This window comes from Porites lutea, chromosome 2, assembly GCF_958299795.1.
Source record: "Porites lutea chromosome 2, jaPorLute2.1, whole genome shotgun sequence".
NCBI classification, from domain to species: Eukaryota; Metazoa; Cnidaria; class Anthozoa; order Scleractinia; family Poritidae; genus Porites; species Porites lutea.
The window spans coordinates 19,024,860-19,047,152 of NC_133202.1; the positions used below are offsets into that span (position 1 = coordinate 19,024,860).

The following is a 22,293-nucleotide window of genomic DNA, read 5'->3' on the forward strand; positions in this document are numbered from 1 at the left end:
AAAGAGTTTCACCAAAAATAGCACTATTAAATAGACTTGCTGGCTTTCTAGACACAAAGATACTTCTGAGGATCTAAAAACAAACAATCCTCCCAGTGATCGATTACGGATGCATCGTATGACATGAATGTAATAAGTCCCTGTCAGATAAACTCGAACGACTTCAAAACAAAGCCATCACGGTTATTCTTAGGGCCAACAGAACTACCTGATGTAACCTGAACACAATATATGAGGAACACTCTAGGGCTGCTAACACTGTACTATAGGAGACCATTCCTCAGATTTGTTTTTATTTTTAAGATTGTAAACAACCAAAACCGTTCGAAGCAACTATGAGGGTTACCTAACCAATAGGGCCGAGCTCCAAAACAGAAATCTGTGGAACCAAGGCACTCTTGACGTACCAAAATCTAAAACTTTTTCAGGAAGAAAGACTTTCCAAATTGCTGGTGCAATTGACTGGAACTCACTCCCCACAGAACTCAGGAAAACAACTAGTATGGGCTCTTTTAGATTTAAGGGTCACTGTCATGTTTTTTTCGCCGTCCCGTGCTGTTTTAAGCGCTATAGTTCTAACCGCCGAGGTCAAATATTCATCTCGCAAAATGGCACTTAAAACAGCACGGGACGGCGAAAAAAACATGACACATGGCTCAGTTAGCATTTTCTTCAAATGTTCATTGAAAAATTTGCTTTAAATTCTGCATTTTGGAACAAATTATAGCCACCGTATTGTTCATATGTATTTCTTCTATAAATAACAAAAGATCGTTGCTCAGATTTCAATCAACAACGGCCCCCACTAACATAGGGTGGTCTGCCTGTGTACAAAGTCTCTTATATTTTCAACGGTCGCCTGTAACGCGACACCGGCGCGTCACCTATGTTATGTAGATTACATTACACCCTTCCCTCGCAACGTGAGTTTGGGCCGCCTGTGAACGCATGCTCTATTTAGGCTAGTTACGTTACGTTCTGATTTATAATCTAAGTATCTTTTAATTTTCACTTGACATTTCTACAATTAAATGGATTAAAATGTTCACTGTGCAGTAAAAACTGTTTTTTAGCTTACTCTCGGCTATTTTCTTCGAACTCCCGATAACTCGAACCTTGTTTCGATTTCCCTTGAAGGTTCGAGTTAACGGGAGTCGACTGTACCTGCAAAGTTTAAAGAAAAGGTTCTTCTTGTATGGGGGTTTATATTGTACCACAACCTTTGAAGCAACTTTCACCTAGAATTTGTCTGCGAGCTCGCATTTTGCTAGCCCCCAATAGGCCATTTCCGAGTTCCAAAAATTCTCACTTTCAAACTCATCTGCCTTGTTATTTTTAAAGCAATGACATATACGAACTAAAAATATTAAACTGATTCTTACGGCAAGGAAGGATAAAAGGAGAATACGACACAAATGAAGTAAAAATTTCCACCTTACCATTTGTTTTTTAAAATAAAACCTAAATCCAGCAGTGAAAAGTGCTTGTTGCACTTGTTCGCGCTCTCTTCCTTGCGCTCAGACGTTGAGTACCCTGTGGTATTCATCGACAAAACACTGGGACGAGCGGGGACGAGCAATGCGTCTTTCCGCCGACGCCATCGAACATGAATTGTACTTTCGTTGTTGTTGGAGGTGGAATTGCAGGTGTTTCTTGTGTGGAACAGCTGTCTCAGATATGCGCGAAAGAAACTATTACTTTTATTACAGCAAGAGATGTGGTCAAGGCTGCTCACAACCTCAAAACGTACGGTAGAACACTAGAGGAGTTTGATGTGAAAGAACAATCAGCCAATTCGGTGTTCAACCATTGCCCTAATGTTGTCATTGTGCAGTCACAAGTCGTCGCGTTTAACCCTGAAGGTACTTATCACAAGAATTAAATTTCAAGTTTCCTCACGATTTGAAACTGCACCACAAGAAACTGTTCAATCTATGTGCGTTTTTGCTCAATCGAAGCTGAGGGTAGGTACTCTAAGTAGGGTTATTAAAGTGTGCCAAGAATGCATTTAAAATAATGTATTAACATGTATAGCCTTGTATTACTATACATTGCCATCTATAGCCGTGTATTGCCATGTATGGCAATACATGGTTATACATGGCTATACATGGCAATACTTAAGCAATAGACCACACTTTCTATGGGTTTACCGGCGTGATAACCCACGCGGGATGTTGGGAGAACACGAGAAAAGCTTGTAAATCGCGAGCCGAAGGCGAGTGATTTACAAGCTTTTCGAGTGTTCTCCCAACATCCCAAGTGGGTTATCACTTGTTCTGTTTTTTAGCCTTTCTAAAATCGTTTGCAGATCAATAGCCGGTTTTGTTTATGGCTCGTGGTCCAGATGCCTTTTTCTATGGGTTTACCGGTGTAATAAACCATAGGTTTTTGACCAATCAGATCACGCGTACTATCTCAGTTATTTTATAAATGGTAATACATGGCTATATTTATACATTTCTTGATACACTTTAATAATCCTACTTAAAGTACCTACCAAGCTGAGTGTGCAAAGTTAAAAGACTATTGTGGGCTCAGGGCCATTCCATTCTATATCCACACCCCTCTCCCATATAGATGAGATTTTTTGAAGGGGTTTTCTGTGAGAGAGGGTTCAATACTAGGAGAGAGGTTTTTCTGAAGGAGGTTGTTGTCCAAAATGTCAATTTCTGAAGGGTGCAAATACCAAGAATAAATTTCTGAAATGATAAAGGGGTCAGAGGTACATCAACAATATAGGCATGGTGAATACTGTTTTTCTTATGAAGAGTACTGTAATCTTCTTTTCTGAATGGGACAAATAACATCGCCATATTTTCTGAAGGTTACAGAACAAAAATAATACTATTTGTGAGTGTATCTAAGAATAAATGCTAATTTCTGAGGGGGGGAACCCCAGAAATATTTTTTCCTAAAGGGGGGGGGGGTGGATATTAAAGGAATGGCCCTCATTTGTGGGGTACAAATTATTGGATACAACCCAAAAAATGCTAGAGATTAAATGAGATGTTTTCCAATTTTTACGTATCCCTAAGCAGTTCGACTCAATGGTGGTTAACATAAGGGAGAAAATATTATCTTATGTAGTGAAGGAAAACGTCACTGAAAATGAGATGCATGTCAGAGAAAAACCCTTTCTTTCCAGGAGCAAGACTCGTCAGAGTTTCAGTGGATAGAGCTCGGGCGGTCATAGATTTTTATATAGTACAAAACAACACCAATCAAATTCTGAGGGGAAAAATAATGCATTGGTCAATTCCAGCTGCATCAATCCACCTCCCCCCGGGTAATTGCAGCATATTTTTGAAGCACATGTTGTCAGTCCCAGGGTTCAGGTATTAATAAACAACTCTTTTGTGACCTGGGGGTCATGTATTTGCCAAGCCAGGCTTATTGCATGCATATGATTTCTTACTCAGAATTCAAACATAGCTAAACATGGGGGAAATTACAGGGAAAAAGGGCAGACTGGCTTGTTTGTCAACGACTAGAAAAACTCGCAGATATTATTTTTAATGGTATTTTTCTCAATTTCCTCTTCTCTTGTTAAGCCATTACTGTTACAGTCAACTCTCTTTATGGACGCTCCAGGGACTTCGAGTTAGTGTCCTCATTAGCAAGAGTCCGTAATAGCAAGAGTTTATTTCCATCAAATGGCTGTAATTTATTTTTTCCTAATATTTAGCTGCTGACCATATTATAGCAATGTCCGTTATAGCGGGGTGTCCACAAGGCAAGAGTTGACTGTATATTGAGATCAAGAGTGAGTGCCCCCATGCAGGCATGCCTTTTTGTTACCAAATCATTAACTAAGACAAGCAAGCATTGACCCTAGGTGAGTACAAAAAAAATAATGCGAGGGCCGGAATTTAAATCAAAGTTTGTTTTGTATCCAAAATTTATTTTATTGAAATTTTGATAAAGAACACCCAAAATATCTCGACAAAATGTATCGAAGGTGACTATAGTGTCTCTCCTTTCATACATCCTTGTTGTACTTTTTTAACGTCCAGGAAGTCTTGGTAGTTAATATGGTAAGCAACTTATGTTCATGCTCTACATGTATGTAATTGTCCTTTAAAGATGGCTGGTGTATTGGATGAATTTTCTTGATACTAAGAGGTTGTCAAAATGGCTATCAAGAAATTTTTTCCATTTCAATTTTGTTTCGTTTTCAAGTTTTTTCCAGTTCCCGACCCAAAGGGCAACATTCTGTTGTAAGTTTCCTAAAATTCACCACCTGGGTCTTTGGACCCCCCTCCCACCCCCAGGGTATAAATTGACAGGTGGATTTTTGTATATTTCAGAGCACTGGATTTTGACCGACAAAGATGAGAAGTTTGTTTACAAGAAGCTATGTATTTGCACAGGAGGAAGACCAAACATTATTTACAAAAGTCCTTTTGTTGTCGGTATCAGAGACACTGAAAGTGTTCAACAGTTAAAAGACAAGCTTTCAAAAGCACGCAGAGTTTTAATTGTTGGCAATGGTGGAATAGCATTGGAACTTGTGTGAGTTTTTTTGGCGCTTATTTGGTTTTTAGAGGATTATTTTTGCTTTTGGTTCCTAATATATCTTCATGTTTCTAATGTTGTTATTATTTCTTCTTAAAAAAAATTGCTATTAAAATATTACAGTGAGAACAAATTATAGAGGATGAAAGCCTTGTTTCTTATTATTGTTTGTCCTACAGTAAAACTTCGCTGTATGTTTTTTTTCTCACTGCAGTTATGAATTGTATGGCTGCCAAGTTCTTTGGGCCATTAAGGATGATGCCATAGGGAATGCTTTTTTTGACAAGGGTGCAGCAACATTCTTTCTTCCCCACCTGGAGTCTAACCTTCCTGTTGCTATGGCAAATCAAAAGTGTATGGAAAGTTATGTTAAAAGAATGAAGTATGGCATTGAGACTTCACTCAGTTCTGGTCAGTATAAGATAAGTCTCTTATACTGCTGCTGTTCATATTATCACCCAACCTTAATGAAACAATGAATATATGAGAATCATATAGAGTCGTACCGGGGGGGGGGGGGGGGTGGGGTACTTCCTTATAAGAGGCTAATGGGGATGTGCTGCTGGATGGGGTCGCATTTTCACGACTGGAGAGACTATAAGGGGGTCACATTTTCCATACAGTTACCAGAATGAGGTTGCACATTTTCGGATTTTTTGGGGTAAGACAGTTCTTCATATTCACGGTTAGCAAACATACCAGAATGTTTGTACTGTAGATGAAAAGTAAAGTGTTCTTCATTCAATCTAAAAAATTAAAAGTGACTAAGTTGGGATTGCAAAAATTACATATTTGCCCAAAAGTGACTAAGATGGAATCTATGATTGGCCACAGAATAGACTATAATGGGGTCGGGGCTCTGAGAGGCCAGCGGCACATACCCAGGAAAAATTAACCCAGGTAACCTTTCATCGTGGAGTTATAAAGTAGGGCAATTCTGATCTTTCTATCAAGGTTGGCAACATGGTGTGTTTTGGGGGAAAAGTGGGTCTGCCATTACATTTTGTTTTATTAGTGTAGGTCTAAGTTTTCATGGTTTCCGGTATGTGGTGGTGCGCGCGCGCGGAGTGACAGAGTGATTGTTACCTTAGAGTGTACGTCCATGATATGGGGGTCTAAACGGTACTACAAAGTTATTTGTATCTTGTATCTTTCTATCTTACAATAATATAAAAACTCACAATAAAAGACGGCAGCAAAAACGTCAATCAAAAAGTGACTTTGCATCCTTTAAAACTAAGTGGGGCCTGAGTTTTCTAGGGCCGAGTTTTCTGGATTTGAGGGGGCCTGAGTTTTTGGGTCTAGTTTTCTAGCTCTGAGATTTCTAGACACCCGAGTATGCAGAGTATGAGAAGATCTTTTAGAAACAACATGGATTTATTGTAACCTGAAAATTGCATGCAATACATTCTCTTCAGAAAGTAGCTAGAACTCCTGTAGTTTGACTTCAATAAGTGATCACCTCCCATAAGCAACCACTAACTGTTTACATTTGGGTGGTTGCTTATGGGAAGTTTGACTGTACTAGAACTGCCGGACAAAATAAATGTAAAGAAGATCAGTAGTGGACTATGTTGGAAATTAACCCCATTTTGGATTTCCCTTGGATTTCCCGCATACTAATTTGGATTTTCTGCATACTAATGAAGTGTCTTCCTCCATATATAATGAAGTGGATAGGTTTACTAATGAGCGTCACTCTACTACAATAGGAACAATAGGCTTGCCTAGACTTGCCCGGTAAGTAACTTGAGCCCGGTTTTCGGACCGTCTATTAAGTGCTAAAACTCAGATATACATAAACAAAACACATACAGAAAGTGGAGTTGAAAACGATTTATTTCAAGTTTGTCTGACTATTACAGAACTGTTTTCTCCGTTTTATCTCGAAGAAATGAAAAACTACTGAAGTCTTGTCATTTTCACGCACGGTTAACCCATTCGCTCCTGGAGATTTTGCCGAAAAACGCGTTTTGAAGCTAGTCGAGTGGTTTTCTGGTCACGGTCGTGCTATAAAGAGCTAAAACTTACCACAAACTGGTTTACAGGTCGAACACTTCGCGGCCTTCTGATCCAGATGCAAAATATCAGCTTGCGAAGTTCAGGCATGCGCAGAAAGCAAAATTTCGACAGTTTTTGGGTTTAAAAGTGACACAGCAGTCTTGACTTTTACTTTTCGCTTTCTCTCCTCCCTTCTTTTTTTGCTTTTCTTGCCTCATTTTTTTTTTTCTCTTGCTGGGCATTTAGTAGGCTTGATTTTGGTGGGAAGAGTTTTTAGGAAAGCTTTTAGGATCTTAGGATTAGGCGAAGGGAAAGGTAGGTGGGTAATGGAACAAGATTTTCATGGAGATTTTCAGGTCAATGTCACGTGGTTTTTTGCTTGTTTCTCCGGTGCCCTTGACTGAATTGTGCTCATCCTGGTATGGTTTGAAAGATCTCTTCACTCTGCACAACTTAGTGAAGAAAGTTGTTCTTGACCGTTAAAACTGATGACGTCACAATGGGTAGAAAGGACCTGGATCCGCACGGGCGGTTACGGGCGGTTCAGGGGCGAATGGGTTAATCAGTTAATTAAATGCAAGTTCACAAGCCCAAAGTTGAATACAAATTAGCTCTACAGGAGGGTCTGAATGGGGTTAACCGACTAGCGACAAAGGGCGAAAAATATTACTGACTACCGACAAAATGAGTAAAAAATTACCGACTACCGACAGGAAAAAAATTAACCGACTACCGACATGCGCTGATATTATCAATATTTGTTTCCAGAAAAAAGAGCATTTTGTATTTATTCAAACCGTTAGCTCGAGGAAGTAACCTTTTTAAATTTGTGACTCATCAGATGGCCTAAGGGAAAGAATTTCCTTTTTTTTGTTGTTGATACACGTACATTGCTACAGCCAATATCAAAATCACAAAGTCACACTTTAAAGATGCTACCGACTGTATAAATTTTATTGAAAAGTCAAAGGTGAAAAAACCGAACGTTTCTTGCTTAGACTAATCCTCAAAGAAAATTCTTTCCCGTTTAATGTAAAGCACTATCAGTACAAACCCACGGTACCGCGATGAGCACAAAGACAGCAGTTTCCTTTCCAACATTTTCATGACACATATTGAAACACAAAGTTTAAGCAAAACCGTCTTTAAACCAACTGTTTGAAAACGCTACATAGATGACATTTTTTCCCTATGGGACATAAGTAAACCAGACATCGTAGCTTTCTTCGCGGAACAAGTAAACTTACATGCCCTACTATGAAATTCACGGCCGAAATATCTGAAAATGAGACATTCTTTTTAGAAACGGTTGTATACCAAGGTACAACATTCAGCGAAAAAATGAGAAAAAGCTATCCTTGACGTAAGGACGCATTTGAAACGGAAACCTTACAGTATATACATTTTCACCTCTTATCACACACCAATTGTTAAAGCGCCTGTTTGACAAACGAGGAGCCTTGAGAATCCAACGAACAAACTCCTCTGAGGAAGTATTTCAGATTTCAAAAGCGCTTGATGGACAGAGGCTAGCCACACAATTTTGAAAGAAAAATTGCTAGTAGAAGTAAAACTCACAGAAAGGAAGGCAGCGCTCCTGAAACAAAGCAACCAGGAAGAAAAAGACTGAAATATTGCCTTTCGTGACACAATACTAGCCCTTAGTGTCTTTAAAAAGAAGCTTTAATGAAAAAGTGGAATCTCATACAAAACGAACCACTACCTTGCCAAAATTTTAAAGAACCACCTAAAGTGCTATTTCTTTGAGAAAGGAAAATTATGGCAAACGACATGCTTGTTAGAACCAAAACATAAGAGGGATAGATGTGCAGCCTGTCACCCCTTGCAGTTTTTCACTAAAAATAATTCAAGTATCCAAAAGGCTAGAGGCATTAATTATTAATTAATTACTTTTTACTGTGCCCTGTAGTCGACAGGGAAACCAAGTTCGCATTTACAATAAAAGCTTTGGTGATTTTATCAATACTATCATTCATTTGATGGCAAACAATGATGAAATAAACGATCATGTTACATAAAAAAACAAGAGTTAATGAACGGTTTAGGCGCAATCAAATGATGCATTCTTGCAAGTTTTACTCTTTCCTTAGGGATCAAAGTCTTGAAAAGTGGGTGAAATACATAAAAAATATTAATACTTAACAAGCGTTTTTACTTATTAACTGAGATTTTCCGACAAACGACGAAAATCGAAAAGTTTAACCGACTACCGACAAAGATCGAAAATTTTAACCTACTACCGACAAAATTACTGAATTTTAACCGACAACCGACATGTGGACCCCCCATACAGACCCTCCTACAGGAAAAACCTCAAGGGAGCATATTGACGTATTATTATAAAACAAATAACTTAACAAGGATCAATTAAAACACGCGACTCATAATTGCTAGCAATAAAAAGACAAGAGAGATACCGTTTTAAACAACTTTATTAAAAAACAATGACAAAAAGAGTCAAATACACAGCGATTTGTAAGAAATGGAAATTAATCAATTCCTTCTTCTTCGCCAATGGAGTACTTGTAAGGTTTGAATTTCTTATGCCGACGTTTCTTCAGCTGTTTGCCATGATATGAGATTTATGATCATCCAAATAATTTAGAAATTGAATCCGACGCCTTTTGCGCTTCGGGCCACCTTGTGATGGGGTTCCTACTGTGGGAGGAGGGGTCAGGAAAGCAGGATTTAAGTGTGGTGGAGGGGTGAGGCTGTCTTTGTCAGGTTTTTGAGAGATAGCCGCTTCTGTTAATTAACAATTATTCCACGAGGGCGCGTTGGATATGAGATGATAGATAGCCAACGAGGCGCGTAGCGCCGAGTTCGCTATAATCATCTCATATCCAACAAGCGCAAGTGGAATAATTGTTTTATTAAAAACGCCCACAAAAACTCGTTGAATCTCCCCTACTAGAACAATTCGGAAAAGACAAGGAACTTCCGCTATTCACATGTCACACGTCTATCAAAACTGTCAACGCGCGAACGGATTCACCTGGACTGCATGAATGAAAAATTAAAACATTGTAGCGATGAACATTAGTTTTTTAAAAACTCATCGGGATTCTAAGATTTTACACAGCAGAACAGCTAAAAAACCTGGCAGATAATGTGAAGGGAAAGAATTTTTAAGTGACAGCCGTCGAAATTACTGTGAATTTGGATTTTCGGTGCAGTTATAAAAGTAAGATTAACGGAGAAAAACTATTACCTCGGTCGCTGGTTATGAAGTTGTTTGAAGCCACAAGCTGGTTTTGCTGAACGAGAAAAGAAGCTATACTGCCGCCTCGATTGCTCTAGTGAATGGCTGCATAGCCTGTATTTGTAGCTGGTTACTTGTCCTTTAAATTCTTGATGTCGGATAAACAAGCCGCAGTTATCTATCGGCGAGTGACTCGATCGGCGAATGGCTTCGCTATCATGAAGAAACCACACTTGTTTTCTTTCGTAGCTGGTCAAGGTACTTTAGTTCCATGTGTTTTTCGACAAACTTTCAAACAAGCTCTTGTGGCTTTTTTGTTTGTTTTTGTCTTTTTTCTTTCGATGAAATTGCATTTCTAGTATTCTAAGAAATGAATTAAAACGATTTGCTTCGGACGCCATTCTATCCTTCGCGAAAAAAAATCTCAGCTTGCTTCCAATTTTAAACTGACGCGTACACCGACGATATATGGAGAGCATGGTATAATTAACAATTATTCTTTGAAATCGAGGTGAATAGTGGCAAAATATTTACCGAGACGCGAAAGCGGCGAGGTAAATATTCCCAAAGCCACTATTCACCGAGATTGAAAAGAATAATTGTTTTAGTATATACACACGAAGTGATCTCAACAAAATCAGAGAGGAACCCATTCAAAAGTACGATTTGATTGACAGATCAAATCACGCATAAGTTTAAAAATAGATCTTTGCAGAAATTTCAAACATGGCAATTCACAAGTTTATCATTTCGCAAACAACAGCGTAATGGCTTAAATGGAACCGCTAAAAGTTTGAACTGTTTCCTTACCTGAGAAGAAAAGTAGAGCTGTGTTGCTTTCTGTTGACTCGCCAAGTTTATAGCCAAAAGGGTTTGTTGTGTCGTTCTTCGCATGAAGTGCTGACAAAAATGGCGGCTCATTTGCTCGAGGTAAGACGTCGTCTTTCTGTATCATTCTATTTCCTGTTTACTTGAAATGTAGAATTTCTGCAAACATTTCCTTTTAAATTTGTTTGTCATAAATAAACTTCGATTTTTGAGCCAAAATTTTCTTCTTAGAAAACGGAAACGGCTTCTTCTACGCGAATATACACGGGAGTTGTAAACAATCCATCGAACACAAAACTCCTGCTACTACTGAGTGCTACAGTAAATTGAAAAACGCCGTATTGAATCCTTCCAAGTCTTTTCTTGCCTTAAAAAAAGTCAGCCCTAGGATTCTGTCGACTTTTAAAAGATCGTTCTCTAAAAAATGGGAAAAACACTGAGCTCACACATTATCCACTCGCTAGGAGGTGAATATTGTTGAATAGTCCGAGATAGCGAACCAATCAGATTGCTTAAATCACCAAGATCACTGAGTGTGTATATACTAATAGCTCATATACCATAACGGCTAAGCCAATCAAAATGCTAGAATTGCATTATCCAATGATTCAGTTTTTAATAATAAACAATTATTCTTTGAAATCAAGGTGAATAGTGGCAAAATATTTACCGAGCCGCGAAAGCGGCGAGGTAAATATTCTTAAAGCCACTATTCACCGAGATTGAAAAGAATAATTGTTTTAGTATATACACACGAAGTGATCTCAACAAAATCAGAGAGGAAACCATTTAAAAGTACAATTTGATTGACAGATCAAATCACGCGTAAGGTTAAGAATAGATCTTTGCAGAATTTTCAAACATGGCAATTCACAAGTTTATCATTTCGCAAACAACAGCTTAATGGCTTAAATGGAAACGCTAAAAGTTTGAACTGTTTCCTTACCTGAGAAGAAAAGTAGAGCTTTGTTGTTTTCTGTTGACACGCCAAGTTTATAACCAAAAGGGTTTGTTGTGTCGTTCTTCGCGTGAAGTGCTGACAAAAATGGTGGCTCGGTTGCTCGAGGTAAGACGTCGTCTTCCTGTATCATTCTTTTTCCTGTTTACTTGAAACGTAGAATTTCTGCAAACGTTTCCTTTTAAATTTGTTTGTCATAAATGAACTTCGATTTTTGAGCCCAAATTTTCTTGTTAGAAAACGCTGAGTTCACGAAACGGCTTCTTATACGCGAATGCACGGGAGTTGTAAACAATCCATCGAGCACAAAACTCAGCTCCAGTAAATTGAAAAACGCCGTACAATATCGCGTATTGAATCCTTCCAAGACTGTACTTGCCTTAAAAAAGTCAGCCCTAGGATTTTGTCCACTTTTAAAAGATCGTTCTCTAAAAAAATGTGAAAAACACCGAGCTCACACATTATCCACTCGCTAGGAGGTGAATATTGTAGAATAGTCCGAGATAGCGAACCAATCAGATTGCTTAAATCACCAAGATCACTGAGTGTGTATATACTATTATAAAATAACTGAGATAGTACGCGTGATCTGATTGGTCAAAAACCTATGGTTTATTATACCGGTAAACCCATAGAAAAAGGCATCCGGACCACGAGCCATAAACAAAACCGGCTATTGATCTGCAAACGATTTTAGAAAGGCTAAAAAACAGAACAAGTTACTTACCCATCCCTTCTTAATATTAAAAGCGTTGGTTTTCACATTTTATTACTGAGCGTCACAATTCGCTACTGCCATAGCTTTAGAAGTTATAAAGTACAAAGCTGGAAAACAGTTTACATTTCACGACGATGCCAAATCGCAGAGAAAGACAACAACTGTGTGAATTTCTGGTGTACAAAGTCTCTAGGAAAACTTAACAATGTGCCAACCAGCAACAAAACGGATAGTTTTAGCATTCTTGATTTATTTTATTTCAAAATTAAATTCCTTAATCAAAGAAATTGTTTCAAAAAGAGATCTCTGATCAAGATATGGTACAAAATCGGCCGCTGGAGGTTGTAAACAAGCTGCCAACGATGATGAAAGATGTCAGAGTTTCGGGCTAGTTTTTTCCAACATTTGCACAAATTATTCGATGATATCGATGCCATGACCTACCTCACACCACCTGACTTCACAAATCGTCAAATATTAACGCCAATATGTGGCTACGGCAAAGAAACCTTTCTCCACCACTGACATATTTCCATCGGTCGCTGTACGTGCATATAAAGTTACATGCGACAACTTCGCAAATGCAGCCACGTCGTTACCGCAGCATTTCTTGATCATAATAAAGTCCAGGAAACAGATCTTAAACCACTGCGGCTTGTAAAAAGTGAATGAAGTCCTCCATTACAATAGCTGCCAGTTTCCTCTGTAAGCACGAAATTCTTACGGATCGACTCAACAAAATACAGCTGCGTACAGTCTGATGTTCAATCAATTTCTACTTCTGTAGTAAACAAACCATGAACGTATTCTTTCATTGTACGTTCGCATGAATATGTTTTGACTTTTCCTGTAAAACAGCTTTCATAAGTTATCATGTAATGAGTGCAAAAACTCGTGTTTTGAAGTGCTGCTGTTTGTTGTTTGACTGAACTGAGTTTTGAGAAAGTTTAGCGCTATTAAATCGTGAGTCGTGATTGGCTTATGATGACTTTAGAGAGAAGACATGACTTGATCACGGTACTAAAATCATATTTTTTACCTAAAAGACTCCATTTTATTAAAAGTTATTTTATAAAAGCAATAGACCACACTTTCTATGGGTTTACCGGCGTGATAACCCACTTGGGATGTTGGGAGAACACTCGAAAAGCTTGTAAATCACTCGCCTTCGGCTCGTGATTTACAAGCTTTTCTCGTGTTCTCCCAACATCCCGCGTGGGTTATCACGCCGGTAAACCCATAGAAAGTGTGGTCTATTGCTTAAATAGACGATATTCGTATTCCCCGACGGCCCTGGGACGAGAGACTTCACAGCTTGATTGCGAGGCTAAAGCGGGGAAATTTTTTTGCAAAAACACAGACAAACATTGGTTAGTCGCGGCTGAATCGCTGCAAAACGATAGACATCAGCAAAAAACTGCAAGATTTAAAAGTTGATACCTTACAGGTAAGCTAAAGGGATATCTGTTTCAAAAAACAAAACTATGGGAAGAGCTGGTCGTACTAACAGCAAAAGTTAAAAAGCCACGAAGCCAAAAGAAGAAACGAGAAGTAATCAAGAAAATGAATTATTGTGTCAAAATGTCAATACTCGAATCCTTTTTATATAATTTTCTTCTTATTATTATTCTTTTTATCTTGTGTGTATCTGTAGTGTGGAGCTAAACTGCTCAGTATTATCGTCTGTACCAAACTGTGTTCAACTGCGTGCACGTCTTTGTACTCTCGCACAGTTGTTATCGAAGATAATGTATTGGATAAACTTAAATTTAAAAATAAATTTTACCTAGTCATCTTTGTTCAAACCGGTCTAACTTCCTTAAAATGCACATGGACTGTGTGCAGAACGCTAAGCCCAGGTCTGATAAGTAATTATCCACTGAATGAGTCGTTTGGTTTACTTCAAAAACACATTCAAGATTTTGCATCGGCTCTGTTAGAAAATTTCAACCGCAAAGTAGGTGTGATATCGCAGGCTTTCGATAATTACGTCTATTTCAATAAACGATATTCTTCAAAAAGTTTAAAGGACACTGAAAATTACAATTAAGATGGCTTCGGAGATTTTGCGAACATCTCTGTTTATATTAAATTATAAACTCGCTCACGAAGCACTCTTCTCATCAATATAATTATGGTTAGGATCGCTGTTTTTCTTAGTAATAATGAGCGGATCTTCCTTTTGTTGTTTGAAATAATGACCTCTCAAGTATGTAAGCCCTTCGGAACTTTACAATGTTAAAAACTTTCCTTAAATTCGGCAAACTCAGCCGCAGTTTTCTCATATTTGTTTGTCCTCTTGGTGAGAAGGTCCCCGCATGAGCCTCGCATTCATGATCAAGGCCTACTCGTACAAGAATCTTGTGTCCTTGATGTTAAGTCTGGAACAGTGCTGATTATTTCTTCCGATCGTGTTCTTGTATTTAATTGTTCTTTAAAAGCCAGGTATCTGTTTTGCAACTGAAAGTATCTCTTAGCTTTTTCATCGTCCCGAAGATCGTTTCGAGAAAGCACGTCGTCCATGTTGCTTTGTATTTCTTGCATAGCTGGAAGAAGCGGGACAGGCGAAAGAGTTTGCTGCTTCAGATATTTTAGAAGCTCTTGGGGAATATTTTCTTGAAACCCTGCTTGGTTAAAGCCTTCTTCACTGGGCAGGACGTTTGTTCGCAACCGACAATTATCTTGGGTAGTAGTTTTCAGATCAATCAGAAGATAACCAAAGGGTCTTTTTACAGCCTCTTCGTACTGATTTAAAAAGAGATCAGTCTGCCCGGGATACATTTGCTTCGCCAGAGTCAGGATTTGCAATTTGTCTCGTGGATTCTTGAATAACACCAGATTATGGCTGTTTAGGCTTATGCTGCGGCTACCTTTCCCCTGATGAAATAGATTCTGCACGATATAAATCACGCTCAGATTGCGATGATGAGAACCACGAGTAAAGAGGTTCACAATTCGCTTGTCTTTACTGGCGTCAATCATCTGATCATCAAACACGATCAAATTCCGTTTGTTCACATCAAAATAGGAATCCTGCTCCAAACCCGTAGGAATTCCCTTGACGAATTCAATGTTTGGCATGGCGACTAACATTTGTGTATACGCAGGCTGCCATTGTGAATAACACCAAACGATCCTCTCCGGGGGAGGGTAAATGGTCTCTGAAGCTTGTTGCAATAGCGATCGAACCCAGGCCGTTTTTCCGGACCCGGTCATTGCGGCAATCATGGAGGTGAAAGGGTGCTCGAAGCGAAACCGCTAACATTTCTGTGAAAATATTGGAACTGTTTGAAATGGGGTGAGACCAGCATTGCGGTGTTTAGACACCACGTGCCTTTGCATATTATCTTTTCTACTAAAGGATTTTTCGCAGACAGAACAGAGCCAACTCATGTCAACTCCTCAGGAGCAAAATGTAGACTGAGAAAGAGGTAGAATGTTGCGTATTTATATAGGTTTTCAGGCCACAAAATTCTATTGTTTTCCACGCCTAAAACCACCATTACCACCACCACCACATTTCTATTGTTGTCTTTCCTCCCCCTCCTCCACCTCTTCATTTCTATTGTTTTTCCTCCTCCTCCTCCTCCTCATTTCTATTGTTTTTCCTCCTCCTACTCCTCATTTCTATTGTTTTTCCTCCTCCTCCTCCTTATTCTATTGTTTTCTATCCTTCGCCCACTCGTTTCATTTTTTTTCTCCACTAGATTCTATATAAGACTGCCAACTGCCATCTTTAGTTCACCTTGAAGCAATGTCTCGTGTAGTGAACAACAATCGTGGTCTTCTTCAGCTGTTAGCTGATTGCCCTGCTTATCAGCGCCAGTTTCTTTTAAAGACAGCTACTCCAAAACAACTACATGCACTAGTCCAAGTCTTATACAATATACTCATGGGACCCAATCCTATCTCCGAAGAAAATAAGCGGATATTGCTGCCACATAAGGATGCTTTACTTAACCAGGCCAGACCAAATGTCCCTTTCAAAACAAAGAAGCAAGTCCTTGTTCAAGAGGGTAGTGGTTTTATTGAAGATGTATTAGCCCCTGTCGTTTCAAGCTTAGGATTTCTAATGCTGTAAAAGAGGTGACACATCGCTAGGTTGATCATTCGAAGCTAAGTCTGTCACGGGTACTCACCAAAATGAAGAGAAAGATAGATTTGGTTGAAGAAGAAGATCACGAGAGTGAAGATGAAGAAAGCGAAAGTTCTGGTGATGAAAGCGAGGATGAAGAACCAAGAATAAAAGATGTTTTGAGTCATCTTTCCCGAGCAGTGCCGGAACAGCGTGCTTCTGATTTGCTGCATAGTATGGCCGCGTCCAAAGATATTCTTTTCTGGACCCCCAGCGGACAATTACTTCGAAATAAACGCACTATTCCCGTCACAAACATCGCTGAGTTAGTTCAGTATGTGTCACTCCCTCATAACAATGAAGTTACCAAGCCTCTTGCGCTGAATACGTTTCTAGATGGACTTCCGGAGTTAGGGATAGATAAAGGTTTAATCAAGAACAAAAAGTTGTTAAGTGATTTAATAGAAAAGGAAAAAGGCTTCCAAACTGTAGAAAATACTTCCGATAACGAGAGTACTAATGAGGAGAGTTCATCGGATATTGAAAATCAGGAGGAGGAAGTGGCTTCTGAGAATGGCGTTGAAGCTGAAGGCATCCAAGAGAGCGACAACGACACTGAAAACGACAGTCAGGAGATAGAAAGTAGTAACCCTGAAACGTCCACCACCTTTCACTCCAAAAGTCCCTGTGAACACTACGAGAACTCTAATGTGTACGGGACATTGATCATGAAGTGTCCTAAATGCCTTTGGCACGATTACTACAAGATTTGTCCTATATGCGATCACCAGATTCCCGAGGGGATACATTACATGAAAGAGGGCTTTCTTCGGTGTCACGATTGCGGAGCAGTTACACACAAAAACGCGAAGACGTTGGAAACCAATTTCTATTCCCCTTCTACAGAGGAGAACGAAGATGAAGATTAATTAATTTCCATTCCTGTGTATTTGACTCTTTTTGTCATTGTTTTTTAATAAAGTTGTTTAAAACGGTATCTCTCTTGTCTTTTTATTGCTAGCAATTATGAGTCACGTGTTTTAATTGATCCTTGTTAAGTTATTTGTTTTATAATAATACGTCAATATGCTCCCTTGAGGTTTTTCCTGTAGAGCTTATTTGTATTCATCTTTGGGCTTGTGAACTCGCACGTGAAAATGACAAGACTTCCAATAGTTTTTCATTTCCTCGAGATAAAACGGAGTAAACAGTTCTGCAATAGTCAGACAAACTTGAAATAAATCGTTTTCAGCTCCAATTTGTGTATGTTTTGTTTACATATATCCGAGTTTTAGCGCTAAATAAGAAGACGTAAACTAAATTGAAATAAAGACTTTTCAACTCCACTTTCTGTATGTGTTTTGTTTACGTATATCTGAGTTTTAGCGCTAAATAAGATATAGGAAGCTATTTCTCGCGTTGCTAGGTGATCGCTTCTCTTATCCCTGTTTTTCTTTTAATAGACGGTCCGAAAACCGGGCTCAAGTTACTTACCGGGCAAGTCTAGGCAAGCCTATTGTTCCTATTGTAGTAGAGTGACGCTCATTAGTAAACCTATCCACTTCATTATATATGGAGGAAGACACTTAATTAGAGCGGTTTTCATTTGAGTGTCGAAAAGTAATTGGTTTTGCACTTTCTACACGATGCGATTGGCTTAAAAGATTCGCGCCACCTTTTCATCCAATCAGAAGTAAAACCAAAGCCAATTGTGACGCGCTCGCATGCATTTTCCCGCGCTTTGCGTCAGCCACATGTAATTACTTCGAGTTTTGACTGGTTCAATGTATTGTCTGTGTCCTATGTGATTGGCCAGAGTAATTACTTTGGTTTTGGTTTTACGACACTCAAACGAAAACCACTCTAGTTTGCAGGAAATCCAAATTAGTATGCGGGAAATCCAAGGGAAATCCAAAATGGGGTTAATTTCCAACATAGTCCACTACTAAGATCAGTTTTGTACACCACAATTTAGACTTCGAGCAGTTTCTCGAGCAATCTCTTATTTTTCTTTGCAAAGTTACTGCACGCAAAACCCAAGCACGCAAGCGGCGATCGAGGGGAGGGCTTATGCCAATCTTAATCCCTTATGATATTTATTGTAGCATAATGTCATGGTTTGCAATCGCGCGGGCTGAGTTAAGAACAAGACGGATTTTGAGAGAAAAGGCAGACTTCAAGGAGTCTAACCACCATTTTAGAGTTGCAAAATAAAGCCTGGAAAAATTCAAGCTTACGCAGGGCTCGCACATGCAAGCCTGAAATCAAGACAATTCATTCCAATTCCCTAACCAAAAGTATTTTGCTTAGGGTATTCCTAAACTATTAGTGAATACATGTAGTACCTTACAGAGATGTCACTGTTAGATTTCAAGCTGCTGACTGTATGCAAACAGAAGGTGGAGAATTGAACAGCTCAGAAGTTTTGTTTATTTTATTTACCTTTTGTTTCCTATAAAAGTGCCGCCAGGAGGTCCTTCTTATAGAAACCGGGGGATGTAGCATTTCCTGAGGGATAGTTAGAGTTATGAAATCAGGAATATATGAATTTCGTATACTGGAATTGTGGAATGGAACAAAAAGACAAAGAAGATCATTGCAGTTTTTTAACTGCAATGCGTTTTAAAAACGCAGCTTATGCAGTGGTGAATTTCAGGCTTGCCAGGATTCAAACCTTCACCTCTGCAATGCCAATTCAGTGCTCTAACCAACTGAACTTGCAAACTAAATGGCAGCTGTTCATTTTAATATACTGGTTCATGATATACCCTAGAAAGATGAACAACGGATGAAATCATGAATTCATCTACTGGAACCGCGGAATGAAGAGATGAATGCAAAGATAATTAGAATGTGCAGCAAAATATGCAAACACTTCTCACAGGAGACAGTCTCACATGTGCTTACGTTTTTCACTTTCTCTACTCTTCTTGAGGAAACCCTAAAGAATTACTTATTATCTAGGGCAAGCTAAATGGACCGAAGAATGTATTTTCAGGGATTATTTTAAATTGTACATAATGAAATGTTTCTTGAGCGTTTCTCAGGGTAGGCAAACTGATGAGGACAGTTCTAAAGTGCCTGTTTATTTTTTCAGTTTCTCAGCATAGCTCTGCTTCCAGTGATTCAACTCAGACTGTGTGTGGAGGTGCTCTGGGACCAGACTGGAGCTCAGGACTAACTGTATGTGATATAAACAGTGAAAAGGAAGCTAAAAGACAAGTTTACGTTCGGTACAACTGTGAAGTCAAACACCTGATTGATCCACAGGAACTGAAACAAAGTAATCAAAACGAAGCATCCTCTCCATGGCATGAAACAACTGGGAAGGAATCAGCAGATCTGCCTGATTGGCCAGTGTATGTTCAGCTTACAAATGATGAGATATATGGATGTGATCTTATTGTTTCTGCAACAGGAGTCATTCCAAATACACAACCCTTTGCCTCATGTGCTCCATTTCATATTGCCGATGATGGTGGCCTGTTAGTTGACTCAAATATGCAAACCAATGTTGTAGACGTTTATGCTGCAGGTGATGTTTGCAGCACTGGCTGGAACCCAGCTCCTTGTTGGTTCCAAATGAGGCTGTGGAGTCAGGCACGACAGATGGGAGTGTTTGCAGCTAAGTGTATGATGGCTCATTTATCTAATGAGCAAATATCGACAGATTTTTGCTTTGAACTGTTTACACATGTGACTCAGTTTTTTGGATATAAAGTAGTGTTGTTAGGTAAATACAATGCGCAAGGACTGGGTAGTGACCATGAATTGCTGGTCAGATGTACCAAGGCTGTGGAATACGTCAAAATTGTTCTTCACCGTGGTAAAATGTGTGGAGCTGTTCTTATTGGTGAAACAGAGCTGGAAGAGACTTTTGAGAACTTAATTCTAAATGAAATGGATTTAACTCTTCTGAGGGATCATTTACTAGATCCAGACATAGACATTGAAGATTACTTCGACTGATTAAAACTCGTTGGATAAGTAATTTTGATCTTAACCTGTCATTGAAATATCGCAGTTTACTGTACCTTTTTACAGTTTTCGTCATGTTTATAATAAGAGGTTCGAAGGATTTAAGGGGTTTAAGGATTTCAGACCAAATTGCACTCCACTCAATTCAATGAGCATTATAAATCATTAACATTGGTTAATAAAACGTGCGAACCGGACGTAAAGGCCCATGCGAGGCACCGCCTTGTCGAGTGAGAATTATTAGGATAAAATACACGTATAATAAAGTGAAGCCACCAAAAATTCAATTCTAAGATCAGCGCCAGAAACCGGTTTTTTAACAGCGTCCAAGAGCATCGTCTTTTGATATCAAACGTTGTTCGTAAAAGGTTCGAGAGAGTACTTTTTTTTCTTTTACAACGAAGTGCTGGAAAGAGGGCGTGTTTGAGAAACTGTTAGTAGGAGCGTTCTAATGCTCCAAGGAGCAGACTAATTCACTAATAGTATGACCAGTTCAGTTCCTAATATATTGTAAATTGGACTATCTGTGTTCTTATTGGCTTAAAGTTTTGAAATCAGCGCAGCCGACAGATTAACTAATCTGTAGGTTGTGCGCGCAATTCATTATTTCCAAAAGCAAAGTCAAACTGGGCACCGCACTGGTTGTCGAAACGTCAGTCACTGTCAACAACAGCAGTCCTATTCAGGACTACGTTCAGCCGGACGATCATACTCAACCTACTTATGAAATGATGAGTAGAAGAGTAAAAGCAAAACTTCATGACGTGGTACAAATTGACGTTTGCCGTAAACGTGATTCTAAATCTCGCTTATATATAGATTTAGCCAAGGCTAAAAGCGCAGCTTTCTTTTATATACTTACAAGAGACTATAAAGGGGACAGAGAGGGCATCCCCCATATACACACTATTCCATAGGTAATTCGTCTAGAGTTATTTTTAACACCACAGATCTCAAGCGGGATTAGACAACAGCCAATCACATAGCGCGAATGTGTTCCGCGTGGATGACCCACGCTGAGAGCCACGCGTCCTTCACGAAATGACGCAGAACAAAATGGGGGAAGACGCGGAGAGCGATTTTGCTATTCCTTTTGTCGACGAAAACGACTACAGCGAGATTTCTGCGAAAGCTGTGTCAGCGAAACCGAAATTAAAAAAGAATCGCCCTTCCTCTCTTGAATAGAACTAACAGTAGAGCAGGGAAATCCTTAACACACTGAATATTCTCTCAGGATCGTTTATAATTTACAGTTTGAAGAGAGCAATTTCTAGTTTGATGTTTATTTTTTTCAGTCTCTATAGCGATTATTCCTACCCACACTTTGTCAATTGTAGGCGAACCCTCCTAAAGCTGAATTTCAAGGGACCATATTCAAGCTCAGACAGAGAAATAAAATTTCGTCGTTGCTTATTTACGTCCTCCATAAAACGCGAAATTAGGCATTTTCACGTCGTAGTGGTGCAAAAACGGGAAAGAAATGAACAAAAAAGTGTGTTGCACGTGCGAAGTTGTTGTTTTGCTAATTAAACCTATTGTTTTTTTGACGTTCTAGTTGTCGTCCGCGTCGTTGGATCTTAAACTCCCCAAATTGTACAAACGAGCGGTTTCAATAGACCGGCGAAATTTCTCATTTTATTAAAGCACTAAGGATACGACAACTTCGAGTTAAACTGATTTCACGGGTTGTCAAAGAGTCCAGCGATTCCTTTTTCCCAGGTGAGCGCCGACTCATTTCGCTTCAATATTCAGGAATGCTCTCGATCTTTTTACGCTTTCATTGCCTCTCGCCCGACATGCTTTGCACGGCGTTTGGTCATGCGAAACCTCCACGAAACATCCATGCCTCGCGCGAGGTAACTTTATCCCGATTCTAAAAATAACTCGAGACGAATTACCTATGGAATAGGGTGTATATGGGGGATGTCCTCTCTGTCCCCTTTATAGTCTCTTGATACTTATAATTTACTTAAACAAAAAATAAACTTGAAACC

The 22,293-nt window shown here is 39.1% G+C and overlaps 1 protein-coding gene across 1 annotated transcript; it reads left to right on the plus strand.

Annotated features, from left to right (window-relative positions):
* Nucleotides 1–1,564: 1,564 nt before the first annotated feature.
* Nucleotides 1,565–20,312, plus strand: LOC140927962 (pyridine nucleotide-disulfide oxidoreductase domain-containing protein 1-like). Its single transcript, XM_073377668.1, has 4 exons — nt 1,565–1,862; nt 4,311–4,515; nt 4,733–4,929; nt 19,419–20,312. The coding sequence occupies exons 1-4, from the start codon at nt 1,607–1,609 to the stop codon at nt 20,288–20,290; spliced, it is 1,530 nt and encodes a 509-aa protein (XP_073233769.1). The 5' UTR covers nt 1,565–1,606; the 3' UTR covers nt 20,291–20,312.
* The last annotated feature ends 1,981 nt before the right edge of the window (nt 20,313–22,293 follow it).